The sequence below is a fragment of the Schistocerca serialis genome, chromosome 4 (genome assembly GCF_023864345.2).
Source record: "Schistocerca serialis cubense isolate TAMUIC-IGC-003099 chromosome 4, iqSchSeri2.2, whole genome shotgun sequence".
NCBI classification, from domain to species: domain Eukaryota; kingdom Metazoa; phylum Arthropoda; class Insecta; order Orthoptera; family Acrididae; genus Schistocerca; species Schistocerca serialis.
In genome coordinates, this window is record NC_064641.1 from 693105410 (window position 1) to 693132392 (window position 26983).

Here is a 26983-nt window from a genome sequence, read left to right on the forward strand (position 1 = left end):
GAATCTTTCATTACATTTAATATTGTGATGATGTATCACATTGTTTTATCTATGTACCACAATAAGTTTTTTTTATTTTATGAGGCTTAATAAACCACTTCAGAAAACTAACATCAATGCATTTATTTCTAGATGGTCAAAATTTCATTGTGTTTTTCAAATATTGATCACAGATGGAATAGTAGTTGACAGTTGTGATAGACGTACAGGCCGGTCAATGCATCCTCGGATCCACGATAAATTTTTTCCATTACTTCCTTTGCAATTTAGAAAATGCATTGTACTAATTAGTAAGCAGACCTTTCATACAACCCCTCTGTTCACAAACATAAATATCACAGAAGTTAAAAAGACAGTCATAATAATCCAATCTGAATCTGAAAATCAGTCATTGTATAACCGGTTTACGGAACCTCCAAGAAAACTATCCCTTGACACCAGCACGAATTTAGAAAATATCGTTTCTGTCGAACGCAATAAATAGAAAGGGAAGAGACGGGGGCTCCACCTGAGTATTACAAAAAATTCCGTTAAGTTTTGGTCGCACATAAATTACACAAATTTTAAGGTTGTAGATTTAACTAAATACCTAGGGATCACAATTACGAACAACATCAGCTAGAACGAACACGCAGAAACTCTTGCGGGGAAGTCAGTTTATTGTCAGAACAATTAGAAGGTTCAACAAATTTCATACGTTCCCGTTTTTATAATAGCTGCGCGGTATGAGACCCGTACCAGATGTGATTGACAGATGACTTCAAAAACTTCAAAGACACGTGGCTCGTTTTATGTTGCCTCTAAATAGGGCAGTGTGTGTCACGACTATGATAGGTGAAGTGGGGTGGCAATCATTAAAACAAAAGTCTTTTTTGATGTGGCGAGATCTTTTCACGAAATTTCAGTCACCAATTTTCTGTTCTGAAAGCCAAAATATTTTGTTCGCTCCTACCTACATACAGAGAAATGACCATCGTAGTAAAAAAAGACCCAGAAAGATTTTGGTGCTCGTTCTGCTACAAACTGTTCTAGCGTCGAACGAAAGAAAATAGTCTGAAAGTAGTTCTATTCAACCTTTGGCAAACACTTAAATGTGACTTCCAGAATATTAATGTAGATAAAGCTGTAAATAAAAAAGTGCTTGATGCCATTAGAGAATCGCTGTATAGAGTAATCATGTCTCGAGAGCCTTTACTACAATACATTTGTTCTCGTGTTATTTTCATCATTACGTTGCGTGAAGTACTTACGCCTTAACTCGCTTGCTCTTTCTCCTTAGGTCTTCGCGACAGGGGAATGATATCATTAAGTAAGCCATTTTTTTGTGATCACTGCGGTGATACTGAAATTATGTTATTCATTTAGCATCTGCATTGTCAAATTGGTCTTTTAAGCAGAGCGCATCTGTAGTGGACACACAGATCCAAGTAGGAGTGTTCGGGAGAAATGAGAAACGTGTGCGTCCATTCATAACATATATTTTAGATATCTTAGTTGTTAAATTAATCATATTTGTATTCTACATCTATATCTACATGGGTACTCTGCAAATCACATTTAAGTGCCTGGCAGAGGGTTCATCAAACCACCTTCACAATTCTCTATTATTCCAATCTCGTATAGCGCGCGGAAGGGATGAACACCTATATCTGATTTCCCTAATTTTATCGTGGTGACAGTTCCTCTCTATGTACGTCGGTGTCAACAAAATATTTTCGCATTCGGAGGAGAAAGTTGGTGATTGGAATTTCGTGAGAAGATTCCGTCGCAACGAAAAACGCCTTTCTTTTAATGATGTCCAGCCCAAATCCTGTATCATTTCTGTGACACTCTCTCCCATATTTCGCGATAATACAAAACGTGCTGCCTTTCTTTGAACTTTTTCGATATACTCCGTCAGTCCTATCTGGTAAGGATCCCACACCGCGCAGCAGTACTCTAGAAGAGGACGGACAAGCGTAGTGTAGGCAGTCTCCTTAGTAGGTCTGTTACATTTTCTAAGTGTCCTGCCAATAAAACGCAGTGTTTGGTTAGCCTTCCCCACAACATTTTCTGTGTGTTCCTTCCAACTTAAGTTGTTCATAATTGTAATACCTAGGTATTTAGTTGAATTTACGGCTTTTAGATTAGACTGATTTATCGTGTAACCGAAGTTTAACGAGTTCCTTTTAGCACTCATGTGGATGACCTCACACTTTTCGTTATTTAGGGTCAAGTGCTACTTTTCGCACCATTCAGATATCTTTCCTAAATCGTTTTGCAGTTTGTTTAGTTCTTCTGATGAATTTATTAGTCGATAAACGACAGCGTCATCTGAAAACAACCTAAGACGGCTGCTTAGATTGTCTGCCAAAACGTTTATATAGGTAAGGAACAGCAAAGGGCCTATAACACTACCTTGGGTAAGGCCAGAAATCACTTCTGTTTTACTCAATGACTTATCATCAATTACTACGAACTGTGACCTCTCTGACAGGAAACCACAAATCCATTCACCTAACTGAGACGATATTCCATAATCATGCAATTTCACTACGAGCCGCTTGTGTGGTAGTGTCAAAAGCCTTTCGGTTTACGACTGGAAAAATTTCATCAGTACGCCATATGTAAACTATTTATAACACAGGATACATTATAAAGGGAAATTGTAATAGGAGAATTTATGCTTAAGATGAAAATAGCAACTTTTGGTCAGCAAGAATGACATAAAGCAGTTGTCACCACAAGAAAGTTGTGTCTGACATACGGGTTTTCGTATGTCTTTTTCTATAAATGATATTTTTACGTCAATTTAGAATTTTTTTCCACTCCATAACGGATCCGAGGCAGTAATATACTCTGTACGCCTATGGAAAAGTGAAAGCGTACCTAAAAAAAATTCTGATGCGCAAGTGTGGAGTTGCAGTTTACGAGGTAACAGACGTAGTCTTAAGTCAGGTTTTTCAAGTATTAACAACCATACGTTTACAGTACGTTTCGTAATGGACATTCACAAAACATTAAGCAGTATAGTGTGATGTGTGGACGTAGATTTGTATGCAGACCTGGAACATGTCGTTGCTGGTGCGGAAAGAGATGGTGCTGGGTATCAGCTTGACGTCAGGCTCCTTGTGGTGCGGCTTCTTCTCGCTCTGCCTGTTCACCTCCAGCGGGCGGAACTGTGGGCCGTTTCCGTACATCTCGTGCTCCATAGGACCTGCGGGAACGAAAACAACCAGAAAATTAGGTTTCATCTCTGGATAAAATTCCTTGATCAACGTTGTTGACTTTTTCTGGAAACATCAAGCAATTTTCTCTTATAAATTGCAGCTGTTTCAAAGAAAATGCCTTTTTTGCATGCTGCACATCGAAATTTTTATTTTTATTTATGCACCCAGACGCGTTTCGCCTTTTTTTTTTTTACAAGGCATCTTCAGTGGGAGTCCTGAAATATTTCATGATTTGTAAATATGAGCCGGCCGGAGTGGCCGTTCGGTTCTAGGCGCTACAGTCTGGAGCCGAGCGACCGCTACGGCCGCAGGTTCGAATCCTGCCTCGGGCATGGATGTGTGTGATGTCCTTAGGTTAGTTAGGCTTAATTAGTTCTAAGTTCTAGGCGATTGATGGCCTCAGAAGTTAAGTCGCATAGTGCTCAGAGCCATTTTTTTGTAAATATGACTAACAACTCACTGTTTACACTGATTGATCATATAATAGACAGAAATCCCAACAAACGATTACACATCTGATTCCTCTCGTAAGTATATCCAGAAAACTATAATAATAATAATAATAATTATTATCATTATTTTAAAAAATAGTAATAAAAATAAAATTAAAATTTTTTATTTTATTTAAGAAAAAATCTCTCCCCCTCTCTAACACACACACGCGCACACACACACACACACACACACACACACACACACACACACACACACACACATTCACAAAACAGTTGAATGCAGAAAACTGAGAATGTTGCTAACTCTTAGAAAAACAACTGAAACTCTGTATTAAAAAGATGGCAGTTACAGTGACGTGAAACGTAAACAATGAACTGAAAGTGAACTGTAAGATGTCCACCTGATTGCCAGATGAGAAAAAGCAGTTTGCTTAGATGCAATGAATTAGAAGTTACCTGTAAGTACCTTTCCATTTCACAAAAAACGTTAAGGAACTGTTTTTAAATCTATTACCAAGAAGTGAAACCATAACCTATGTGTAAAAATGGACAAATCATGTAATATTTCAGGACACCCACTGAAGACGCCTTGCAAAAAAGGCGAAACGCGTCTGGGTGCATAAATAAAAATAAATATAAAAATTTCGATGTGCAGCTTGCAAAAAAGGCATTTTCTTTGAAACAACTGCAATTTATATACAGCTGCTGCGAAAATGGCCACTACAAGAAACGTGTTAATTTTCTCTTAATTTGTTGCCTTTATTACAAGATGCCCTGCACCTGATACCTAAAACATGCTATGACAGTGATACAATTCTGAAATGTTAGGTTTTATATAATGTTGTATTTCACCTATTTTACTGTTTTAACTATTATCATCGTATACAATATACTTAGCTACGTCTATTGACATTTTGCCCAGCAGTAGACATGTTTACGGCCCTGCAAGTTGCTTGCAGCTATTCATCCTATACTACTGAATTATCTAACCAATAATCACCACCGACTTATATTTAGTACAAAACAACATGAAATTAGCATCTCCTGCAGTCATCATTACATCGTCTGTGGAACCGACACGGTAAGTTCCAAATCATACCAACATTGGACACCTGACCATGTCTGGCGGTTTCTAGATGGCAGTCGGCGGTCCTGCCATTTGTCCCAACCCCTCCCCGTTGCCCTCTCTCCGCCCAATGAACAATGCGGTTCTGAAGGCCGCCTGAATATATACAGGGCACTCAGATGTTATCTGGTCTGGGATTCATTCAGGAGCACCGTATCCGCAATCTCCTGTACGCTTTTCCCCTGTTCTGTATAAACATGATGGGCAGGGTCCATGGACGGTAAGGAAGTGAACAATTCCACATGTCGGTTAGAAAAAAAAAAAAAAAAAAACCACTTTCGGACTCTGGCAAAGATTCCGTTCTATCCTATGAACTGATTGATAGGCTTCCAGTTGTTTATACAGTATTCTTTTTTCCTTCTCATCGAATACTAATTGGCCAGCTATTTATTTAATTTTGTCGGATTGTTCCTTTTTAATCAATAATGTGCAGCTTGTTGCCGAATTATCTATGCACTGCAAATACGACTAATGTAATCAGACCGCTGAACACGTTCTAGATGCGTGAATACTTCTGAGAATAATATTTCTTCTCTTCTCTGGCGATGGCACACTTCTCGAGGTTAAGTCTTCAGGCATACGTGCTTGAGCCATAGCCGACTACTGAAGCACGTCAAGACGTTAAGAACATTAAACGAGGGTCAGTTTGGATTTTTACCTTTCTGTGACTATGCTTTTAAAACAGTACTTTTTCTTTTTTAAAATCAAGCCAGGTCTCCACTACCAACCCTGTCCTGAACATTTGATTTGACTTGATTTAAGGTATCGCTTTGTTTAACACGTCACTTCAACTCCGAAGGAATGAAGAAAGATTGGAGATTAACGTACCGATGACAATGATGTCGTTAGAAATGGAGCACAGGCTCGGACGAAAACGTAAGGCCCCATGTCCTCTCCATGTGAACCATCTCCGCATTCATCTTAAGGGGCTCCGGAACGCCCTATACTTGCAATGTTAAAATAACGCTTATAAATTACATCTTTCCTCACAAAGTATTTGAGGTAGGAAGTTGAACTTTTTACAGATTATTTATTGGAATATGGGCTACAACTTAACACAGGGATTTTACAAAATTTTAGTTCAGTTATTAAAGATGATTTTTTTTCAATTGTAATGAAAATTCACAACATTTTTTTGCAATTTTTTATTTATATATTCAAAAATATACAATTTTTTGGAAAAAGGCTGTGTTAAATTATGCAGAAGGTACTGTGTAACATTTACTGAAAGTTTGAAACAAATATGTTTGGACGATCCTTAGAATACGTGTAATTAGTATGAGAAAATAAAAGTTTTGGGAATCGAGCGACAAAGATTGGATTAACTTTTTAGTGCATTCCAGGTCCATAGGATGGATTATCTTCATCCTCTGCAAACTCCTCCTCCAGCTTCTTCTTGTTCCTCCTCCTGTTTACTCTTGCTTGTATTTCTAGACTCTTTACAGCCCTGTCTGCAGCCCGAAGGCGTTCCTTGTCTAAAGCAAGCATCGCTTGTTGTTGTGTTCGTAGATTTTGCTACCATTTTCTTCAGTTGCAGTTACTGCAACACTGTTCCAAAAGGTGGTCATGTGTGAACACTTATCACATTTCAGTTGTATTTCACTAGCAAGTCCTACGTGCTTTATTATGGAGAGTTCCAGACCAACTTCACTACAATGAATACATCTTACACAGTCTGAAAAAATTCCTCTGAGAACCGACATATCAAATATTTCATTCACATCCGATTCGCCCATAAAACATGCATAGTTTTCACTCATTGAACCAAGCTTCTTCTGTGAAGTATTTTCTTTCCCACTTTGACTGGTATGGGCAGGTGTACTTGAGAGGTTAGGTTCACTCACTTGATTATCGTCTTTATTGTTTACAGTAATAACACATACCTTTGGCTTTCCAACATTTCTCCTTTTCTTAAAAGCCTTCAGAGGATTTCTAATAACTTTACTTTTACTCATTATTATACTTCAACAAAACAGAGACTCAAGAAACAGAATTAATTACGAATATTTTTCGAGATAACGACAGAGTAAATAAACATGAAACAATCGACAATCACACCAGCGATATACGTATATTGAACCATCACAGGTTAGCCACAACACATACTTTATCTCACATCACTAAAATGTACCTGATGAACACGGACGTTAATAATAACACCATTTGACAGCAGTTTAACAGCGCCACAGTGGGTCACGCCCATGTAGAACACATTTTAAAAAAAATTAAAAATAGTTGTAGTCTTCGGAATTGAATAAATTATATATCTATTAAAAGGTAATAGTCTGCAGATTCAGAAAACGCAAAAAAGTAAAAATTGAACTTTTCATGATTTTGAGCCTTTCCGGAGCCCCTTAACTGATTTAGGGAAATGATAAAAATCTGCACCTGGACGGTCGGACGAGGATTTCTACTGCGAGTCCAGTGCCTTAACAACTGCACTACCTCGCTCAATCTTCAACTCTGAATAGCCGTGTAACCATCTGCAGTTGTCTATATTTTGTGATTCTTTTTGATATTTTTCAGCAATGCTTAACTAGCCCAGTGTGATTTCAGACATATCTTCTCACGGGTCCGACCGACTGAGCTTTCCCGGCACGACATACGACCTGCATTCACAACTTTACTTCCCACAGGTTGTGGTTAAGCTACTACTCTGAAATACCTTTTCTTCCAGGAGTGCTAATCCAACAAGGTATACGGAACGTTTCTGAAGTTTGAAGGGTAGGAGAAAGGTATCGACGTAAATAAGGCTGTGAGGACGAGTAATGAGTCGTGCCTAGATAGCTCATTCGGTAGAGCATTTGCCTGCCAATGACAGAGGTTCCGTGTTCGAATCCTGGTGCAGCACATAGCTTTAATCTGCTATGAAGTTGCAAATCAGCGCACTCTTCACTGCGGAGTGAAAATCTATTCTGGAAACACCTACTCACATTTCTTTCTTACGGGCGTACTGCATGATAATATGTAGTTGGCAATATGTGTCATAATTTGTGACCGATAGTAAACGGTAATAGAGGCATTTTGGCTGTGTTGTCTTTCATTACCGGACTTAGCAGAAAAGATGGTGTCTTAAATTTTTTCACCTGTGAGAGACACATTAGATGCACAACACTGCAACCAATTTATTCAAATCAGACAGATTAGTATCAGATTTTTTTTTTACGTCAGTGGTCCTGGGGAAGAGTTAATCTCTTGTTTCAGAAGTTGAGCCCAGAGCACATTGAACACTGGCTTTGGTCTCCACCAACACTCACGTTCGTTCTGCTCCAAACTGACACAGTCCCATCTTGCTCTGTTTATTCTGGACTTGCCCCCTTGTGATCTGGCTGCTCAAAAATTTTCAGAAAATTGAATCTTCCTTGTACCTAAGCTACAGGTAATCGTTAATTCTCATAGGTACAGCGATGTTGGAAAGGTTTTCTTTCCACAGCTGCGTTGTTGACTATTGGTGTATCGTGTTAGTTACTAAGTTGGAAGATACCCCAAAGTGAAAGTTTGTCGTCACTGATCGGAGAAGCACGTCCTCGATCAACTTCAGTTGGTCTATTTCCCTTTAGTGTCTTTCCTATGTTGGGTGCCGCATTTCCTACGATCTAGTAGAGTCTGTGGCTTGATTAGATTTGAGATATCCTTCTCCAACGAAACTAGGCGAGCATATTGTACGATGGGGTAACAAAATGTCTGCTGATGACTTGCGGAACGTTTGCGGTTTTTTATATTATTGTTATCCAACCACTGTACTAGGCAACTTATTTTCGTGGAGATGGTGCTTCTTGAATTTGAATGCTTTGTAAATTTTTAATCGCAGACAGTTCTTAGTGTTACACGACTCTAGATCCATTCGTCACAATTCTACGTCAGAGCTTTGTTACTCCTATGGAAGTCACTCATATTTGTCTTTGGAGAATTAAGTTTAACACAGCTTGTTGCGTGTTATTAAGGGTCTTATGCACAGATTCAAAACAGAATTTTTCTCCAGTTAGGGAAATATACTAAAGGCTGTGTTAATCCTTGCTGTCTGATCAACCTCGTACATTTTAAAGAGGAGTTGAACCTCTACACTTCCTTTCGTTAGATCAGCCAGCGAAAAATATACGATTACTGTTAAGAATAATCATTGTTAGACGCTAAAGCATAGATGAAATATCACGTTAAGTGGGAACTTTGAACAGTCAGAGGAGTAAATCACAGATGATAAAAGACGTACAGATAGGAAAACGGAAATAAAGAATGGTACAATAATAAGTGTTCTTTCCCTTCTCACGTTTTTTTTAAAAAAATAACACCTTCTGTTGAGACAGTACTAACAATTTAATCATCGTACTAGCTGTTTGTCCATCTGCACGCCTCTTAGATTGTATTTTAGGGTTGCCAGCCTAAGTTTTTCCTCAGAACCAAGTGTTACAAGGGCTATCGACGTACTAGACTATCTCAGTCCTTCTGATTACTTCGATGACATAAATCTGTGGACTTATTTTTTGGACTGAAGTAATCCAAGGAGATTTTCAGATGGCCAGATTCGGCCACAATAAAACATAAAAAATACATAGGTGTGACAAAAGGTTGGACTGACCACACAGAAGGAAACGCCAGGATAGAAACTACGTCTGCTTTCCTATTTCTGAGGCATAAGGTGTTTTGTCTCCCGTATAGCACGACTGAGATATTACGGAATAAGAATAGGTAGACTGTGGAAAGAGGGTGAGGCGATTGTGGAGTTGTATTTCTGGTTGTACAATGAGGGATTCCGCAACAGGTTAGTTGCTGGTGAATGTTCCGCGTTGTATGCTCGTAGTCAGTATAACTTTTGTGGTTCTGACGTTTCGTCCAGACTTGCGCTGAACATCTTTAGAGGTGCTCCTGGACTGACGAGTCGGAAGTCGGACAGCGACATAAATACTGTAAAAGGGGACATGGTCGCCAGAGGTAATTATTGACAGAGATAAAACTTAACTATCAGACGATCATCAGTCAAAGATCCTATAGAGAAGCCTTCGAAATACATAAATATGAGAACAATTTTAACAGAAAAAACCATGAAACTTAATGACATATGGTTAGCAGCTCTGTACAATCAATACATAAACTTTATCTTTCAACAGACGCCAATTCGATGGTTTGACTTTTGACAACGATCATCTCTGCCGATTACACCCCCTTTTCAAAATATTTATGTTGCTCTTCGACGTCCTAATCATTAGCCAGCAAGACTAAACGGAACCAAGAGCACCGCTGAAGATGTTCAACAAAGTTGTGGACGGAACATTAGGAACAAAAAAGCCTTACGGACCACGATGATACAACCCAGAAGGTTCACCAGCAGCCAGTTGTATTTTTTCATTCCCAGGAGTACGCAGTTAAAAATACGTAAAAAGATTGAGGGAAGTACACTATCTGATCAACAGTATACGAACACACCTGTGTAATACGGAATTGACCACTAGATGACACAAGTGATGAACCCGTCAGTATAACAGGTGGCGGGAAGTATTGTATTGTCAGTAGAGAAGCTGTAGTAGCACAGATGGTTGGTCAGGAGGGCTCTGTAACCTCCAATGTGGACTAGTCAGTGGATTTCAGCTGAGTAACAAACCCATCAGCAACATTTCAACCCTTATAAATTTGCCGAAGTCGACTGTTTGTGGTGTGACTGTGTGGAAACACGAAGAAACAGCCACGACTGAACCTGCCTCAGGCAGACCTCATGTACTGGCGAAAGTGCTACAACAGTCCAGCTAGCACAGTGGCTGTCGGTACAGAGGTCGAGCAGCTCCTCATAAACCACACATTTCTGTTGTCAGCACTAAGCCGCGCATGAGGTGATGTAAAGAGCGACGCCACTGGGTAGTGGATGACTGGAAACGAGTGATTTCGAGTCAAATCATACTATATCCTGTGACAATCTGATGGAAGGGTTTGGGTTTGGTAAATGCCTGGAGAAAGTTACCAGCAATTATGTGTAGTGCCAGCAGTGAAAGTACAGATGAGGTGGTGTTAAGGGGTGGGGATGTTTTTCGCGGTTAGGGTGTGGTCCCCTTATTACGCTTAAAAAAAACACTAAATGCGGAAGGAAAGGAGCAATGAGCATATTTTACAGCACTGTGTACTCTGCACAGTAGAGCAACAGTTCGGAGAAGATGACTGTATCAGCGAGACAACCTACATCTACATCCATACTCCGCAAGCCACCTGACTGTGTGTGGCGGAGGGTACTTTGAGTACCTCTATCGGTTCTCCCTTCTATTCCAGTCTCGTATTGTTCGTGGAAAGGAAGATTGTCGGTATGCCTCTGTGTGGGCTCTAATCTCTCTGATTTTATCCTCGTGGTCTCTTCGCGAGATGTACGTAGGAGGGAGCAACATATTGATTGACTCCTCGGTGAAGGTTCTCGAAACTTCAACAAAAGCCCGTACCGAGCTACTGAGCGTCTCTCCTGCAGAGTCTTCCACTGGAGTTTATCTCTGCGCTGCTCTCCGTTGGATCTTCTCTATCTCTTCTATCAACCCTATCTGGTACGGATCCCACACTGGTGAGCAATATTCAAGCAATGGGCGAACAACTGTACTGTAACCTACTTCCTTTGTTTTCGGATTGCATTTCCTTAGGATTCTTCCAATGAATCTCAGTGTGGCATCTGCTTTACCAACGATTAACTTTTTATGATCATTCAATTTTAAATCACTCCTAATGCCTACTCCCAGGTAAGTTATGGAATTAACTGCTTCCAGTTGCTGACCTGCTATATTGTAGCTAAATGATAAAGGATCTTTCTTTCTATGTATTCGCAGCACATTACACTTGTCTACATTGAGATTCAATTGCCATTCCCTGCATCATAGCGTCGATTCGTTGCAGATCCTCCTGCATTTCAGTACAATTTTCCATTGTTACAACCTCTCGATATACCACAGCATCATCCGCAAAAAGCCTCGGTGAACTTCCGATGTTATCCACAAGGTCATTTAAGTAAATTGTGAATAGTAACGGTCCTACAACACTCCCCTGCGGCACACCTGAAATCACTCTTACTTCGGAAGACTTCTCTCCATTGAGAATGACATGCTGCATTCTGTTATCTTGGAACTCTTCAATCCAATCACACAATTGGTATGATAGTCCATATGCTCTTGCTTTGTTCATTAAACGACTGTGGGAAACTGTATCGAACGCCTTGCGGAAGTCAAGAAACACGGCATCTACCTGGGAACCCGTGTCTATTGCCCTCTGAGCCTCGTGGACGAATAGCGCGAGCTGGGTTTCACACGATCATCTTTTTCGAAACCCATGCTGATTCCTACAGAGTAGATTTCTAGTCTCCAGCTCCCTGTCACAAAGCAGCATCCGCGAGGTAACATAGACAATAACATCCCTGAAATGGACTGACCTGCCAAGCATCATGACTTGAACTCAACGGAACAAATTTGGGATAACTTAGAACGTCGATTTCGCTCCATATCCAGCGTATAACATCACTACTTTCTCTAGTTTCAGTTCTTGAGGAAGAATGGGCTACGATTCCTCCACAGGCATTCAGAAATCTCATTGAAAATGTCCTCTGCAGCGTTCATGCCGTGATAAGGCGAAGGATGGACCCATCCCAAGTCAATGCCCACTGATAGGTGTCGGGATGCATTTGATCAGATAGTGTGTGACTGTGCTGTTGGATTGTAAGTCACGGGTCAAGAGAATCTATTTAATTGACTGTCTCACCTGTATTGCCAGCGCTGGGGTCGTCGTACTGCAGGAAGCGGAAGCCGTTCCTGCAAGGTTCCCCTGGCTCTCCCTTCTGTCCTTCATAGGACAGTCCAGGGCGACCCTGCACAGAAGAAACATCTCAGCTACCTGCACTCTTTTGGAAACAAAGCTGCTGCAACCAGCATCACTTATTTTGCTATAGCGGAATTCACCGTTGTATCATGCGTTTCGTGTCATCCATGACTTTCTCGTGAATATTTATTTCGTATTATATGATTCCAAGATCAAGAATGCATAATGGTATTGATGGTCTGACGCAAAGAATTGTTCTCAATGCAACTTACTGTTGCCAGCACCAGAGGACACAGCGAAGATCGAATGAGAGCAGAATTTGCGTTATTTTGCCCAATCTGGCGACAATGGACACATAGTGTTGTTGTAACATCGGTAGTGTTTGATCGTAGAATTGAGCAAATAATTATCGAGATTCATCTTTGGATAGAAACTGGCAGTGCAGTGTTTTCGTAAGACGTTTTCAGTCCTGTAGAATACTCCATGTATGCCTTGTAGGAATCGTATCCGGCAGCAACGAAACGATGAAGTAAATTCAGGACTGAATTATTGGAAGTTTATAACAGTATGCCCGACGCAGTCCGAACTCGAGACCTTTGTCTTTCGCGGACAAATACTCTGCCGACTGAGCTACCCAAACACGACTCACAGTTTTACTTCCACGCAGTTTTAACCTACCAGGAAGATTCGTATCAGATCTCACTCCGCCGCACAATGAAAATTCATTCTGGAAAATCGAGGATGTTAGTATGCTTTTCACTGAAACCGTATGATAAAAAAATATAAATTTATTTCATAGCGGTAATGTGGAAATAAATGTTCATAGAAACATCATTTACAGAGTAAATAGGTACTTAATACCAGTAAATGTTGTCAAATACACAGTAAGACATGGATTTACAAGTTTAACTATGATAATTGTTACTGCTAGAAAGTGGATCGAATTTTAGTGCCACAAGCAAGGAACACGTAGATACGATTAAGTCTCCTATGCTTAGTACCTTCCTGATACTGAAAATACAGTCAAAGAAAGTCTAAAGAACGTGGAGGTACGAGACACTGCCAACAGATCTAAAAAAGAAGATAGATATAGAGAGAGAGATTTCATCACTCACTAATTATGCATGTTCCAACGCCACTTATGTAAATTTACGTTAGCACGTGATTCATATCTCTTAATTTTCTTAAGAACTTGTTTAGACCAAACAATGGTGATTGTAACTAAAAAAAAGTCAGTCAAATATAAAGTCACATGGACATAAAATAATACATAATGTGAGACATTACAAGTTCTACTAGAAGGTTGCTCAGTACTTGGACCATTGACTATCGCCAGTCACTCACTCTCTCTCTCTCTCTCCCTCTCTCTCACTCACTCACACACACACACACACACACACACACACACACACACACACACACACTACATCATTACGTGCTTTCCTGTGCTCGTAGCGTGAAAGCCACAATTTTGGTTGAATACAGAAACCTACCTTGAACTGCCTAGTACAGGAATGCACAGACGTACTCGACTAAAATACATCCAGAGTCAAGATAAGAACTAATAACCAAGAAAGTGACTCCGAGATTACCTTTAATCGAAGACACATGTTACTATTGTGGTTTTATTCTTTGTGAGTGGTAGAAATGTGTTAACTGCTTTGGTACAAACAGCCCAGAATCAGTTATTAAGCGACCAGGTCGTTATAATGAAATTGGATCTACTCACAGAGATCCAGTAAAGGCTGTAACTATTTTATGGCAGCGAAACTAGATAGATATTCTAATGCGTCAAAGCGGAACCGATTTACAGTGAAAAAAAAAAAAAAAAAAATGAGTTCCAGTTTTGGCCACCAGGCGCAAATCTGGCGCTGTGAACACAAGAAAGAAATGTTTCCATTTGTAATGAATTAGGAATGGGACGTCGGTAGAATAGGCTAAACAAGTGAGAAAGCCATAATGTTGATTTTATTATTAACAGCTGCTTACGCAGTTTGTTCAATATGAGCAGTGGAGACGTCGACGACATGCTGTACAGCGCAATCTGTACCTGGGGACCAAAACTGGAACTAAATTTTTCGAGCGTAAATTGGTTCCGCATTAACACATTAGCATCTCTACTTACTTTCGCTGTCACACGATAATTACAGCCCACACTGGACCTCTGTGAGTAGCTACATTTTAATTCTAACCACATGGTACTATCAGTTTAGTTGTGCTCCAAAACATATAAATGTTGTAGAAATAAAAACAATAATCATATGCTTCTGTTACACTGTTACATAGATTAAAACTGAAGAAACTGCAAAAAGGTGGGAATTTAAGGAGATGGGACCTGGATAAACTGAAAGAACCAGAGGTTGTACAGAGTTTCACGGAGAGCATAAGGGAACAATTGACAGGAATGGGGGAAAGAAATACAGTAGAAGAAGAATGGGTAGCTTTGAGGGATGAAGTAGTGAAGGCAGCAGAGGATCAAGTAGGTAAAAAGACGAGGACTAGTAGAAATCCTTGGGTAACTGAAGAAATATTGAATTTAATTGATGAAAGGAGAAAATATAAAAATGCAGTAAATGAAGCAGGCAAAAAGGAATACAAACGTCTCAAAAATGAGATCGACAGGAAGTGCAAAATGGCTAAGCAGGGATGGCTAGCGGACAAATGTAAGGATGTAGAGACTTATCTCACTAGGGGTAAGATAGATACTGCCTACAGGAAAATTAAAGAGACCTTTGGAGATAAGAGAACGACTTGTATGAATATCAAGAGCTCAGATGGAAACCCAGTTCTAAGCAAAGAAGGGAAAGCAGAAAGGTGGAAGGAGTATATGGAGGGTCTATACAAGGGCGATGTACTTGAGGACAATATTATGGAAATGGAAGAAAATGTAGATGAAGATGAAATGGGAGATAAGATACTGCGTGAAGAGTTTGACAGAGCTCTGAAAGACAGAGTCGAAACAAGGCCCCGGGAGTAGACAACATTCCATTGGAACTACTGACGGCCTTGGGAGAGCCAGTTATGACAAAACTCTACCATCTGGTGAGCAAGATGTATGAAACAAGCGAAATACCCTCAGACTTCAAGAAGAATATAATAATTCCAATCCCAAAGAAAGCAGGTGTTGACAGATGTGAAAATTACCGAACAATTACTTTAATAAGCCACAGCTGCAAAATACTAACACGAATTCTTTACAGACGAATGGAAAAACTAGTAGAAGCCGACCTCGGGGAAGATCAGTTTGGATTCCGTAGAAGCACTGGAACACGTGAGGCAATACTGACCTTACGACTTATCTTAGAAGAAAGATTAAGGAAAGGCAAACCTACGTTTCTAGCATTTGTAGACTTAGAGAAAGCTTTTGACAATGTTGACCGGAATACTCTCTTTCAAACTCTAAAGGTGGCAGGGGCAAAATACAGGGAGCGGCAGGCTATTTACAATTTGTACAGAAACCAGATGGCAGTTATAAGAGTCGAGGGACATGAAAGGGAAGCTGTGGTTGGGAAGGGAGTAAGACAGGGTTGTAGTCTCTCCCCGATGTTATTCAATCTGTATATTGAGCAAGCAGTAAAGGAAACAAAAGAAAAATTCGGAGTAGGTATTAAAATCCATGGAGAAGAAATAAAAACTTTGAGGTTCGCCGATGACATTGTAATTCTGTCAGAGACAGCAAAGGACTTGGAAGAGCAGTTGAATGGAATGGACAGTGTCTTGAAAGGAGGATATAAGATGAACATCAACAAAAGCAAAACGAGGATAATGGAATGTAGTCGAATTAAGTCGGGTGATGCTGAGGGAATTAGATTAGGAAATGAGACACTTAAAGTAGTAAAGGAGTTTTGCTATTTGGGGAGCAAAATAACTGATGATGGTCGAAGTAGAGAGGATATAAAATGTAGACTGGCAATGGCAAGGAAAGCGTTTCTGAAGAAGAGAAATTTGTTAACATCCAGTATAGATTTAAGTGTCAGGACATCATTTCTGAAAGTATTTGTATGGAGTGCAGCCATGTATGGAAGTGAAACATGGACGATAAATAGTTTGGACAAGAAGAGAATAGAAGCTTTTGAAATGTGGTGCTACAGAAGAATGCTGAAGATTAGATGGGTAGATCACATAACTAATGAGGAAGTATTGAATAGGATTGGGGAGAAGAGAAGTTTGTGGCACAACTTGACCAGAAGAAGGGATCGGTTGGTAGGACATGTTCTGAGGCATCAAGGGATCACCAATTTAGTATTGGAGGGCAGCGTGGAGGGTAAAAATCGTAGAGGGAGACCAAGAGATGAATACACTAAGCAGATTCAGAAGGATGTAGGTTGCAGTAGGTACTGGGAGATGAAGAGGCTTGCACAGGATAGAGTAGCATGGAGAGCTGCATCAAACCAGTCTCAGGACTGAAGACCACAACAACAACAACAACAACAACATTTTTACAGTTGGAACAGTTAATTTTTTCACTTTTATTAATTGTAAATGCCACACTTAAGTTAACTGTTGATAATTAATAACTGTACTAGTGCAGAATAGCTACTCAAACTAGATAATGTAATAAATTGATCACCACATAAGTGGTTTGCCAAAGCGCGCTTAATACGGCACACAGCGCATGCTAGGAGGATGGCGAGGAGCGACAGAGTGTGACGTGGCAGACGACTCACCGGCGGACCTGGAGGACCCGGGGGCCCGGGCACGGGTATGTAGGCCGTCTTGCAGTTGCAGGGCGGCGCCGGGCGTCCTGGAGGGCCCGGCAAGCCCACGCCGGGGTCTCCCTTGTCGCCCTTCAGCTGTGAACACACAGGCACCATTACGTTTCATCCCTGCTGAGTGGAAGTTTAATTCGGCCGCTATCGAAGAATTGTAACCAAAAATCACCAAGCGATTTAACGCCAATCGACATACTACCTGCAGTACTTAACCCTTGACTGCCCGAATTTTTCAAAACTGGATATTTAAATTTATTTTCAATTTTTTGACTTCTTGTGCATCTAAGTAGTGCATATAAGCTATTATTTGACTCTTCTCTGGCTTAGTTTGTCTGTAACATAACGTGTCCATATGGGCACGCTGGGCACTCAGATGCATATTTGAAATATTTTCTGTGATATTGAAATACATTTGAAGATATGTTTTATTAATCAGAGTTTTAATACAGGTAAGGCAAAATTTGAACAAAATAATTCTTACAAACCAATTTGTTACACCATACACAAAATAATTCGCAATCATTTGTTTTGCTAACTTTCATGGTGCACTCCAAAACATTCTAGACACAGTCCTACATCACATTTCCCACATTTTGAGCGAACAGCTGATGATTTCTGTTTGCAGTACAAACCTACACATCTTCTCTTCTTCTCAGTTTTCTTGATATAGTGCTTTATACCATCATATCTGATATCACTTGGAACACGCGATTTGTATCCACACATAGGACTGCTCCTTTTACGGGATTCATATATCTTCTTAGGTAAACTTGTACAATTTCTCTTCTGAATTCAGGTTGAGTCCATATAGACACGCTGGGAAGTTATGGGTTAAGGGGAGACGGAAGGCAAGTGGTCTTCAAAAATTTGATTTTTAGGTTTTAGCATATTTGAAATGCCTGGTCTTTCCTGCGTGAAACAGTTTTTGTTTTATATATATATATATATATATATATATATATATATATATATATATATATACGACAATTTTTTCGTGAGGTATGATGGTTTTCCTGACACACTGTGCAATGTGGCATTTAAATGCCACGCCTTCCTTTTTGCGCCATGCAGAGATAATACACAGCATTTAATTAAATGCAATGAAATTAAACCCATATTTAGAGACCTCTGTAAAGATACCTTGTTGAAGAAATGTCTTCATGGGAAAACCCAAAATTTCAATGAATGTGTGAACTTTATCATTTGGAACCGGTTACCGAAAAGTGTATTTGTTCAGCTTACAACCCTAAAATTTGGCTTTTATGATGCTATTTTATGCTTCAATGACAGTGTAATTAGAAAACTGGATGTTTCCTTTCTTCAGCTGCCACGCATTATGTACAGATACGTCAATCAGCCAAGAAAGTAAAGCCCAGTACCACTTCTTGTTTCGAATGTTTATTCTGCACGTAGCAATATTTTCATCCATCCTATCCACTCCTCCCATGTGTTTATTATAGGCTGTGATAATTTGAGGACGTTGTACTTGAGCTGTCTTCTTCTCCTTTGCGGAATATCTTTTTACAAATGATACAGGTTCAACTCCTTCACAGGTCGGCCGGTGTGGCCGTGCGATTCTGGCGCTTCAGTCTGGAACCGCGTGACCGCTACGGTCGCAGGTTCGAATCCTGCCTCGGGCATGGATGTGTGGGATGTCCTTAGGTTAGTTAGGTTTAAGTAGTTCTAAGTTCTAGGGGACTGATGACCACAGATGTTAAGTCCCATAGTGCCCAGAGCCATTTGAACCATTTTTTCAACTCCTTCACAGGTAGAAGCTACAGTAACCACTGAATTGTCCATCCATTTTGTGACTATAACACCATCATCCTCATAAAGTGAGGATTCAAAATACCCCCTTTCCGTTTTAACTAGCGCTTTCTTTGAGGAAACTGGGCACGATTTGGGAACTCTGTTTTCTCTGATAGTGCCTGTTGCTCCATAGTCCTTTTCTCTCAGGTATGACAGAACAGAAAACCCTGTAAATAGGTTGTCAAAGAAAACGTGGAATGGCAGTAGCTTTACATCCAGTGTGATATCATCTATCATCTGAACGAGGGGGCAGTAACCTTACCAAACTGTACTTCATATAATGTATTTGGATTGGGTGATTTTACTTGATAAAATGAAAAATTTGCCAGATATCCAGAAGTAGTGCATAAACACCATGCTTTATATCCAAATCGTATCGGTTTCCCCCTGATAAATTGCTTGCAAGAGTGTCTCCCAAAATATTTTATCATTGATTCATCGTAAGACAGATGTTTCTGAGGAACAAACAGCTTGTTACATTTGTCTCTTACTACTTCAATAAAGGGTCTAATTTTCCACATCTTCTCCTTATCATCAAATTTGTTATTGTCGTTACAGTGCAGAAATCTAAGAATTTGTTCAAAACGATTTTTCCTCATGACATTGCATACAAAATCGTTTCGTGTGTCTAAATTGGAATCCCAGTATAACCTCTTATTAGGGAGAGAGTTATAACTAATTAGAATGAGGATCCCCAGAAAACACCTCATTTCTTCACAAGTTATATTAGGATTTGGAAAGTTCTTGAAAAGTGCGTAGTTCTTTGACTCATCAACTAGGAATTGTATCAGATCGTCATCAAATAATAATTCGAAAATTACCACTGCAGACTTATCAACATACGTGTCAAAGCATGGATCAGGAAAAGACTTCAAATTTGAAATTAGTGCACCATGAACCCAGCTTTTTTGCATATTTATGTTCCTGTAATCTATATTTCTGAAATCTGTTTCTGTGTGTGTGTCTGTTAATCTTATTTCAGCTTCAGCCCGGAGTTGTCTAGGATTGAGATTATCTGCTATTGCTCCTTCATCCTCGTCACCCGAATCCTCATCCGTGAGGACTGCTGGATTAGGGGGCGTGATGTAAATTCAAACCCTCCCTGAAAACAATATGTGGCCGCCAACGCTAAAAATAATTGTAAGCCAACAATGAAGTAAAAACAAAACTAGTCAACAATTTAGTCCATATAGACACGCTGGGAAGTTATGGGTTAAGGGGAGACGGAAGGCAAGTGGTCTTCAAAAATTTGATTTTTAGGTTTTAGCATATTTGAAATGCCTGGTCTTTCCTGCGTGAAACAGTTTTTGTTTTATATATATATATATATATATATATATATATATATATATATATATATATATATATATATATATATATATACGACAATTTTTTCGTGAGGTATGATGGTTTTCCTGACACACTGTGCAATGTGGCATTTAAATGCCACGCCTTCCTTTTTGCGCCATGCAGAGATAATACACAGCATTTAATTAAATGCAATGAAATTAAACCCATATTTAGAGACCTCTGTAAAGATACCTTGTTGAAGAAATGTCTTCATGGGAAAACCCAAAATTTCAATGAATGTGTGAACTTTATCATTTGGAACCGGTTACCGAAAAGTGTATTTGTTCAGCTTACAACCCTAAAATTTGGCTTTTATGATGCTATTTTATGCTTCAATGACAGTGTAATTAGAAAACTGGATGTTTGCAATTACTGGGCATAAAATCTAGTGAAAATACTGTAAAATCCTTGGTGCAAATAGATAAAGAGGGAATCTGCAAAGCAGATAATGCTAATTTAAAATGCACGAAAGAAGCCAGACGGAAAAGAAGAGGGACCAAGAGAAGAAAAGCAGATTAGTATGATTCAGATGATGCTCAGTATGGTGCAGGAAAATATTAGCGGTAAGTAATTCTCACCATTAACTATACTAGAATTGCAATGTTAAACTTTAAGTGGTTTTTTCTCAAAACTACATTTTTTAATTTTCAGGTACCATTATTTGATAAAGTAATGGGGTTAGAAACATGAAATTTGGTCAATTTGTACTGCAGATGGTAGTAAGTTATTACAAGTAATCAGAAACTCTTTTATAATAATTAATGTACAAAAAAGTTAAATTTTACAAGTGAAAGAAAAAAGATTTTCTTCTTCAAAACAATAACAGGTATTATGTCCATTTTACTTGTAAATTGAGGCATATATGTTATATATATGCAGTTAAGATTTCATTGTTTTATCACTTATATTTCTTTTGAAAAGTACCCACCAAAATAGCATTGCCAAAATAGAGATAAAAACTGGCTTCTGTCTCCCCTTCCTTTACAGCACACTGTTCGTATACAGCAGACAGACCACCTTAAGGCTTATAACATCAGTGACAAATGTCAATAAGGTTGCTGGAAACACTATCGCAGAGCATCTACGTTAATCAAACTGGCTAACAACATCAAACATGCAATGGACAGGTATGAAGCCACCGTTGTAATACTGTTTGATTTCAGCAAGAATTTTGGTATTGTTAATTTCAGTATATTAGTAATGAAAATGATGCAGATCACTTTCTCAGACAGTATCGTGGTGCAACTACTACCTTAAAAACAAATATCAACGAGTCGTCTGTGGGTCGGAGAAGTCGTCATGGAAACATGTGTTGCGATGCGTTCACCAGCGTGCAGTCCTTAGTCCACTGCTTTTCTCGCTAGTCGCAAATGGACTTGGAGGGATACTGACTTTGAACTGAAAAAATGAGATAGACTTTCTAATGTAATGTGTGCCTCAGTGCTTTTTTTAATAATTGATTTGTGCCTGATTTTATTATGTGAAGCTCATTAATGTATGTAAATACCGTAAATGTAAATGTGATTCAAAAAGTACTTGAAGTGAAGTGAAGCGCAGCTGGACAGCAAGAAACTCTTTAACGCGCAGTCCCTGCAGCGATAGTAGTTGTGAATCTTTGAGTATGGACTCTAAAAAAAAAGATAATTGATTTATTAAAAAAAGAGGACTGTTAATCTGTATATTGTGGAAAGAGGACGTGTTGCTAGGCCGTCGCCCAGAACGTGTTGTGGCATTTAATAAAAATTGATATTTTATTGATAAAACCGAGTAAAGTATCTGTGAGAATTGCCAAACATTTAAGTATACAAATTTTCTGGAAGTGAAGAATAGAAACATCTTGTTTTTGGAAAAGGAGGTGAACTTCATTGTCGTCGCCGTCTATCAATCGACAGAATTGTAAGAGTACAAAGTTCACTAAAATTCAGGAAAAGAAATGCATTCTCTATAGTTTTCATTCAATACATAACAACCTCTTATAATTTCTTAATTACAGTAATTGGATTATGTTCTTGTACAATAGTATGGTGCTGAACTCCACTGACCAATTTTGATGTAGCAGCGCGTGTAGTTTGAAGGAAGTTTGTGTGCCAAGCAATCTCCTTTTCTCACGTAAAGCAGATGTTTGATCTTATTTACTTACAACAGTGGTCCCTTAGATATGAAAATCAACGAAAACTTAGGCTCAAAGGTATCCGCAATACGGCCAAGTAACTAACAGAGTCGTATTTTAAATCTTAAAGAACAATGACTTACCTCCAAATTGTAATAAGTCACCAGCTGGTGCAGAAGCTGATTATTCAAGGAGGCAGAAACCAAAATTCAGGTACCAGTTACGACTTAAAGTAAAAAACTCAATAAAAAATCAATCTCTCTCTCTCTCCAAATACACTACCGGCCATTAAAATTGCTACACCACGAAGATGACGTGCTACAGACGCGAAATTTAACCGACAGAAAGAAGATGCTGTGATATGCAAATGATTAGCTTTCCAGAGCATTCACACAAGGTTGGCGCCGGTGCGACACCTACAACGTGCTGACATGATGAAAGTTTGCAACCGATTTCTCATACACAAACAGCAGTTGTCCGGCGTTGCCTGGTGAAACGTTGTTGTGATGCCTCGTGTAAGGAGGAGAAACGCGTACCGTCACGTTTCCGACTTTGATAAAGGTCGGATTGTAGCCTATCGCGATTGCGGTTTATCGTATCGCGACATTGCTGCTCGCTTTGGTCGAGATCCAATGACTGTCAGCAGAATATGGAATCGGTGGGTTCGGGAGGGTAATACGGAACGCCGTGCTGGATCCCAACGGCCTCGTATCACTAGCAGTCGAGATGACAGGCATCTTATCCGCATGGCTGTAACGGATCGTACAGCCACGTGTCGGTCCCTGAGTCAACAGATGGGGACGTTTGCAAGACAACAACCATCTGCACGAACAGTTCGACGACGTTTGGAGCAGCATGGATTATCAGCTCGGAGACCATGGCTGCGGTTACCCTTGACGCTGTATCACAGACAGGAGCGCCTGCGATGGTGTACTCAACGACGAACCTGGGTGCACGAATGGCAAAACGTCATATTTTCGGATGAATTCAGGTTCTGTTTAGAGCATCATGATGGTCGCACCCGTGTTTGGCGACATCGCGGTGAACGCACATTGGAAGCGTGTATTCGTCATCGCCATACTGGCGTACCACCCGGCGTGATGGTATGGGGTAGAATTGGTTAAACGTCTCGGTCACCTCACTTTGAACAGTGGACGTTAGATTTCAGATGTGTTACGACCCATGGCTCTACTGTTCATTCGATCCCTGCGAGACCCTACATTTCAGCAGGATAATGCACGACCGCATGTTGCAGGTCCTGTACGGGCCTTTCTGGATACAGAAAATGTTCGACTGCTGCCCTGGCCAGCACATTCTCCAGATCTCTCACCAATTGAAAACGTCTGGTCAATGGTGGCCGAGCAACTGGCTCGTCACAATACGCCAGTCACTACTCTTGATGAACTGTGGTATCGTATTGAAGCTGCATGGGCAGCTGAACCTGTACACGCCATTCAAGCTCTGTCTGACTCAATGCTCATGTGTATCAAGGCCGCTATTACGGCCAGAGGTGGTTGTTCTGGGTACTGATTTCTCAGAATCAGTGCACGCAAACTGCGTAAAAATGTAATCACATGTCAGTTCTAATACAATATATTTGTCCAATGAATACACGTGTATCATCTGCATTTCTTCTTGGTGTAGCAATTTTAATGGCCAGTAGTGTACATATATAAATATTCATATTATTAAGTTAAAAGTCATTTTATAACTTCATCTTTGCCAACATGCCTCAGAGTATCAAAGACGTCTCTGTGCTGAACAGGTTAAATACAAAGAACGGTCATCGATTAATAAGAGCATGAATGAATACGAAACGTGAAAGACTGAAACTAATTAAAGGGAAAAGAAAAATTTTGCATCTGAAAAATCTCGAAGAACGGAAAAAATTCAGGAAAGAAATAAAGAATAATTAAAAGAATATAAAACAGAACACGTAACAAAGGTACTAACCACAACAGTTGAAGAAGTGAGTGGTTTGTGTAAATTTCAGAAACAACGAAAAAAGCTAACAAATTAAACGATAAGTTTAATGGGAAAGAAAGAAAAATGAAAGTAGAAAGAGAAAAGTTAGAATATACAGAATTGTGCAAGACTCTGAGAAAGCTCGCGAAAGAAGACATCAACAAGTATGAAGAAGATACGCTGGATGCCAGTCTTGAAAATAAATCTAGTTTAATGATGGGCAACCGAGAGCTTATGACTGAAAAGAATCAGCTAATAGCGGTAGACGCAGATCAAGGCCGCATTACAGAGAATAAAGTAATACTCTACTGTCCTGGATATTTTTATAGTAACCCGTAACGCGTACAGTAAAATCAATGATGATGCCTTAATCCTTGATGAATTAGACACTTCTGTCTTCCAAACGCCAGAAATACTTGTCTCAGAAGTCAAACAAGCTACAGGTAAGATGAAAAATCAACTTCACCAGGCTGTGATGACCTCTTAGTGTTTATTTTAAAGCTCATGGATGAGGAATTATTTTTCCATTTGTTTGCACAATTACCAACAGATTGGAATAAAGTCAGAAAAATCCTAATATATAAGAAAGGTAGTACTAAAGATGTGAAGACTTATCACCCTATCAGCCTTCTGTCCGTCTCTACAAAGTATTCACTGGAAATATGACTACCAGAGTGTGTTACATTTAAACTGGCTCAATCCACTTAGCAAGCTGAGTTTCACACAGGATTTAGTACAACTGAAACAATTAGTAGAAAGAAAAATGAGTATCATCTACTTCTTTGCGTTGCTTTATAGATTTTGAGAAGACATTCGATTCGATGACTCATCAATCTGTGTGAAGTTCTAACAGAATAATGTTAGGACAGGACTATATTAAAATCCTATACAACATACACAAAATCTCCACAATGTCTTTAAGTGTTGTTGAAGAAACGAATAAATTTCCCGTGGAATTGAGAGTAAAAAAAGGTGACTCTACATCTTCAAAACTATTTTCAGTAATCCTAGAAGAAGCGGTGTCTGAATTGGATTGTAAAAGAAAAGGAATCAAAATTCTGGGAAAGAGATTAATTAACATGAGATTTGCTGATGACATGGTTCTGTTGGCAAATACCAAAGGAGAACTTCAGACATTAGTTAACGAACTTGAATAGTGTGCTCTGAAGTTCGTCTAAACGTGAACTAAGACAGAACCAAGATCATAATGAATGAATGGACACTTGAGGCAAATGGATGTGGTCAACTTATAAGTAAACAAAAAATAAACTGCGCAACAAAATTAAAATCCCATTTTTTGGAAACCCCTTCACTTTATCCATTTCGGTGCACAAGTTCGAAATTAGAGTCGAAGGAGCCTACAGCCTTCCACTGTGACACTGTGAGGGCGCATAGGCGTGGCGCCTGGCCACGTCACCCTCGGACTCGGCGACGCTTCAAACAGCTAGAACCACCAGAGCTCGGACGTTCATTTGAGGTGTAATGATATCGTATTATTGGCACCATATTTCACCACAATTCTGCCCAACGCCGCTGTGGACGTGTCACACGATGGACAGATCGTCACGCCTCCTCTGACGCACACCTCTCTCCCCTTTTCTCCACGTCTCCACGACGGAGGTAATCGTGAAGACCAGCGGTTTTCTTAAGGGTGTCCGAGCAAAACATTTCGGACTCTTCCCTGCTCAGAACTAACAAGAAAAGGCCTCCAGAGGTGTAATAAAAGGCGTGAAGGAAGCCACCCCTTCCATTGGGGCGTTCATTTTCACCCATTTCGCGGTGGGAAACGACACTTTGCAGTGCGATGTGAAACACGACGACGTTCTTGACAACCTTTGACACTGCTGACAACCTCCGGACGATTCAGCCGTCCTCTAAGGACATCGTAGGGCTGCAACCACGTTGAACATGATCTCACTCCTCTGGAATGCTCTACAGAATGGAAACAATAGGAGTTGTTCAAAACCATTCGACGAAATTTGAACGTGATCCGAAGCGGACAAGAGTGTTAATGCTTCCTCATCCCCCCGGTTTTGCATCCTTCTGTTGCGTGAGCACGGGTGGTGGTGGTGGTGGTGGTGGTGGTGTGTGCGTCGGGAAGGGGGGGGGGGAGGTGTGACATTGACCAGAAAAGGGTACCTCTAAGACCCTCAATTCTGCAATACCCTCGGTGACACCTGCTCACCTTTGTGGACGATTTAAAAATGTCCCTGTTCAGAGACATCACCAGTTCCTTTCTCTGCTCCCGGTAGCTGAATGGTGAGCGAGACGGATTGTCAATCCTCTGTCCTCGGATTCGATTCCCGGCTGGGTCGGGGAATTTTCTCCGCCCAGGGACTGGGTGATGTGCTGTCCTTATCATCCTTTCACCCTCACCGACTGCAGGTCGCCGAAGTGGCGTCAGATTGAAAGACCGGCACCCGGCGAACAGTGTGCCCGAAGGGGGGCCCCAGCCATACGATAAAATAAAACCAATT

The 26983-nt window shown here is 40.0% G+C and overlaps 1 protein-coding gene across 2 annotated transcripts in view; it reads right to left on the reverse strand.

The window, feature by feature from the left end:
• Positions 1–26983, reverse strand: part of LOC126473196 (collagen alpha-1(XVIII) chain-like) — a 646928-nt gene that overhangs the window by 27153 nt on the left and 592792 nt on the right. For both annotated transcript variants that reach the window (XM_050100092.1, XM_050100091.1), the window contains exons 21-23: positions 17228–17353; positions 12504–12609; positions 3045–3196 (exon numbers count right to left, since the gene is read on the reverse strand). In XM_050100092.1, coding sequence (XP_049956049.1) covers positions 3045–3196; positions 12504–12609; positions 17228–17353 — 384 coding nt within the window. The remainder of the gene's footprint in view (positions 1–3044; positions 3197–12503; positions 12610–17227; positions 17354–26983) is intronic.